At 44.9% G+C, this 4181-nt stretch overlaps 2 protein-coding genes across 2 annotated transcripts in view; one reads left to right on the top strand and one right to left on the bottom strand.

Moving 5' to 3' along the window:
• Positions 1–209: 209 nt before the first annotated feature.
• On the top strand, positions 210–2921 carry LOC106527619 (tubulin alpha-1B chain). Its single transcript, XM_014022550.1, has 4 exons — positions 210–411; positions 1247–1469; positions 1548–1696; positions 1775–2921. The coding sequence occupies exons 1-4, from the start codon at positions 409–411 to the stop codon at positions 2753–2755; spliced, it is 1356 nt and encodes a 451-aa protein (XP_013878004.1). The 5' UTR covers positions 210–408; the 3' UTR covers positions 2756–2921.
• Positions 2922–3250: 329 nt separating this feature from the next.
• The window catches only part of pmelb (premelanosome protein b), a 17450-nt gene continuing 16519 nt past the window's right edge, over positions 3251–4181 (bottom strand). Inside the window, exon 12 of the mRNA XM_014022549.1 lies at positions 3251–3652. Coding sequence (XP_013878003.1) covers positions 3490–3652 — 163 coding nt within the window. The 3' untranslated portion in view covers positions 3251–3489. The remainder of the gene's footprint in view (positions 3653–4181) is intronic.

The raw sequence follows: 4181 nt of genomic DNA, 5'->3' as shown, positions 1-4181 counted from the left end.
ATTTAAGCTGCAAAATAAACACTTTATTCTTATAAATGCAATAAAGATTAAATTAATAAATGATGATTATCACCAAACGTCTAAAGATTAGCTCCACAGTCAGAGTTTATTTTGCTGCATTCTGTCAGAACATGAGCTGAGGAGAGGTGTGCGCAGCATCACCAAATGGCGGCAGTGCGGAGGTGTTTTTTTTTTTTTTTTTTTTGAAGCACTGTGCAGGACCGAACCTCCGCCTGGCACGGCCCGGCCCGGCCCGCGGGTATAAATGCGCGCGCACCGCCCTCCCGGTCAGCAGTTGTTGCATCGGCCCCGTTGGGTTCAAAACGCGACGTGAACACCCCGTTTTTTTTTACAAAGCCTTTTTCTTGGCATTTTCCTCCTCCTCCTCTTCCTCTTTAAACATCTAACATGGTGAGTTGTCTTTGAAAGGTTTTGATTTAAACCAGCCGGAGCCTGGGATTATCTAGATTATTTAATCTGTCCACCGTCGCGGGTTGATTTGATGTCCTTGTCAGATTTCTGCTGCGTGTTTTTAGTAGATTTAAGGTAAATCTGATTGATCTGCAGTGAGAGGGACGATAATAATGACCTGATTGGAGGCGTTTAATCTCAATGAGGACAATGGATTTACTTTAAAACAAAAGGAGCAACATTATTTTTATTTTTTGTTTACATTTATTTTAAATTGAATGCTTTTATGCTAAAATCTGGCTCTTTATCCATTGTGTCAGGGAGGGACTGATGGAGACAGCTATCATTTTTTATTCATGAGATACAGAAACAAGCATTTTTTAATATAATCTGAGATTTAAAACCACAAATTCTTCTTCTTAGCTAATTAATCCTGTGTATGGAGGCATAATTAGTAGATATAAACGAGAAGATGTATTTTATTTGCTTCCAAGCATCTGCTGCACCTTCACAGAGATCAAGTGGAATATTCCAGTTTGTTTAGCGCACGCGCCTGTGCACAAGAGCATTTGCATTTGTGCCTATCCTCGCCCAAGAGACTGAGATAAAAAGACAAAAGCAGAAAAAAGACTGGAGGACGCCAGGAGCGTCCTGCCTTTGCGGGAGCTGCTGTCAGCCTTTGTCCCCCCTGTGGATTGTGGTGCAGGGAGGTGCCTCCTCCTCCTCCTCCTCCTCCTGCCCTGCTCCTTCCCTCAGATAGGGGGAGCAGCTGTCTCAGTCTCCATTTTGTTGTGATGGGTTGGTTTTTTACTTCTTTGTTCCTCTCCCCCCACAGCGTGAGTGTATCTCCATCCACGTTGGTCAGGCTGGCGTCCAGATTGGCAATGCCTGCTGGGAGCTCTACTGCCTGGAACATGGGATCCAGCCCGATGGACAGATGCCCAGTGACAAGACACTTGGAGGTGGAGATGACTCCTTCAACACGTTCTTCAGTGAGACCGGAGCAGGGAAACACGTCCCCAGAGCTGTCTTTGTGGACCTGGAGCCCACTGTCATTGGTAAGAAGAACCACTTCTGGTTGAACACAAGCTGGGTTTTGACAAACCTGAACTAACTCTGACTGRTTTTCTCCTCAGACGAGGTGCGCACTGGGACCTACCGGCAGCTGTTCCACCCTGAGCAGCTGATCACTGGAAAGGAAGATGCTGCCAACAACTACGCCCGTGGACACTACACCATCGGCAAAGAGATCATTGACCTGGTTCTGGATAGAATCCGCAAGCTGGTCAGTAAAGTCATAGTTTTCAAAGTTACATTCAAAATATCAAATTAATCAACTCCCTTTCATTTCCTATGTCCTCAGGCGGACCAGTGCACTGGTCTTCAGGGCTTCCTGGTCTTCCACAGCTTTGGTGGTGGAACCGGTTCAGGTTTCACCTCCCTGCTGATGGAGCGACTSTCTGTAGACTACGGCAAGAAGTCTAAGCTGGAGTTCTCCATCTACCCAGCCCCTCAGGTGTCCACAGCTGTGGTGGAGCCCTACAACTCCATCCTGACCACCCACACCACCCTGGAGCACTCGGACTGCGCCTTCATGGTGGACAAYGAGGCCATCTACGACATCTGCCGCAGGAACCTGGACATCGAGCGYCCCACCTACACCAACCTGAACAGGTTAATCAGCCAGATCGTGTCCTCCATCACCGCCTCTCTGCGCTTCGATGGTGCCCTGAACGTTGATCTGACGGAGTTCCAGACCAACTTGGTGCCGTACCCTCGTATCCACTTCCCCCTGGCCACCTACGCTCCCGTCATCTCTGCTGAGAAGGCGTACCACGAGCAGCTCTCAGTGGCCGAGATCACCAACGCCTGCTTCGAGCCGGCCAATCAGATGGTGAAATGTGACCCTCGCCATGGTAAGTACATGGCCTGCTGCCTCCTGTTCCGTGGTGACGTGGTGCCCAAAGACGTCAACGCCGCAATCGCCACCATCAAGACCAAGCGCACCATCCAGTTTGTGGACTGGTGTCCCACCGGTTTCAAGGTTGGCATCAACTACCAGCCACCCACTGTGGTCCCTGGTGGAGACCTGGCCAAGGTCCAGAGGGCCGTGTGCATGCTGAGCAACACCACCGCCATCGCAGARGCCTGGGCTCGACTGGACCACAAGTTCGACCTGATGTACGCCAAGAGGGCCTTCGTCCACTGGTACGTAGGAGAGGGCATGGAGGAGGGGGAGTTCTCCGAGGCCAGGGAGGACATGGCAGCTCTGGAGAAGGATTACGAGGAGGTCGGAGTCGACTCCATCGAGGGCGAGGGAGAGGAGGAAGGAGAAGAGTACTAGACAGGATACAGAGAATCAGTTAAACACCAAACAATTGATTTCAATGTGTTCTTCAGTGCAAACAGACATTTGTCCATCAGCTGAAGTTCCACTTTAGCTGATGAATAAATCTCCTGAAAATGTCAAGTTTGGCTTTGTTCAAAATAAAAACCTCCCTGATGTGAAATTGTTCGTGTTGTCTTATTGTTCACGTTATAAGACTCATAATAATCAATAATCTTAAAGGTTTTCTTGAAGAAAATACAAAAACAGCCCCATGAATTTGGAAATAGAGCTTTTTTCCACTTTGGTGCATGTTTAATCTTTAAAGAAACTTTTTTTAAAAATTTTTGCAACCAAATTTATTAAAATGTAAAAACAATTAATGGAGAATTATAAGTAATTGTCTAAAATGAATTCACAATTTAACCCAAATTAATCAAAAATGTTTTTATCAGTAACGTTTTAAAAATTTTAGCGTCATAAACCATAAATACAACACAAACTCAAAACAAATGATTTAAAAGAACATTTATTTGGAAAAACAATTTCATTTTTGTCCAAATGAAAACTTGTTTAGATTTGTGGTACAAAATAAACAAGATTTCTAGAGCTTACATTTAGGATGTAGCTTGATTTAACCCTAAAAACCTTTCTGAAGCTTTCATCCAAAGCAACATGTTTCAAAAGTATAAAAGCTATCTTTGCAGTTTGCTGCTCAGCATTTGGCTGTGGGGGGTGGGGGTGAGTTGGGGTTACAGCAGCCTGTCCTGCAGCAGGGGGCAGCTGTCCATGGTTCCTCCACGGTTCAGCGACTTCCAAAGCTTGGAGGATCCAGAGCCGCCTTCAGACCTGCTTACCCGTGGGCCTTCAGGTGCAGCTGGGTCTTCTTTCAGGAGGTGGTAGGACTTCAAGCGCCTTTGGAAAAACAAATACATGCAAACAACTTTAAAAAATGTTTCTATAAATTATAAATAAAATCACCTRTGAGATTAGTAGAAAAGAGAGGAAATATCCATTTATTGTCAGTGTAAACAGTACAGTGGCATCAGGAAGGCCACTCCTTTATGATGCAATCAATAAAAAGTTAAAAATAAAAAGTTAAAAGTTAAACCTTTCATGGCAGAGATATAACCTTGTGTCACCATTTGGTCAGAAATAATGGAATTACAACAATTTAGTCAAACCTTGAGTCTCACAAGATCTGGTCTGTTAGCTCTAATTGTGTTGGCACAACTTGGCAGGGTCGGAGTCAGAGGGGTGGTTAGAGTAACTTACCCCAAAATTAACTTTTTTTAGCTGATAAACTGCCTAGAATGTATCTAAAATGTTATATAGTACTGTTTTTGTGCTAATTTTGATGTTTTTGTGCGTATTTGTTGAAATCTGTAATATTGTTCTAAAAACGTCTTTTTGCTGCTCATATGGGTAGAGCAGTGGTACTGCA

The sequence above is a fragment of the Austrofundulus limnaeus genome, unplaced genomic scaffold (genome assembly GCF_001266775.1).
Source record: "Austrofundulus limnaeus strain Quisiro unplaced genomic scaffold, Austrofundulus_limnaeus-1.0 Scaffold335, whole genome shotgun sequence".
Taxonomy (NCBI): Eukaryota; Metazoa; Chordata; class Actinopteri; order Cyprinodontiformes; family Rivulidae; genus Austrofundulus; species Austrofundulus limnaeus.
The sequence above is the reverse complement of the archived record's forward strand: the minus strand, read 5'-3'. Positions and strand labels throughout refer to the sequence as shown.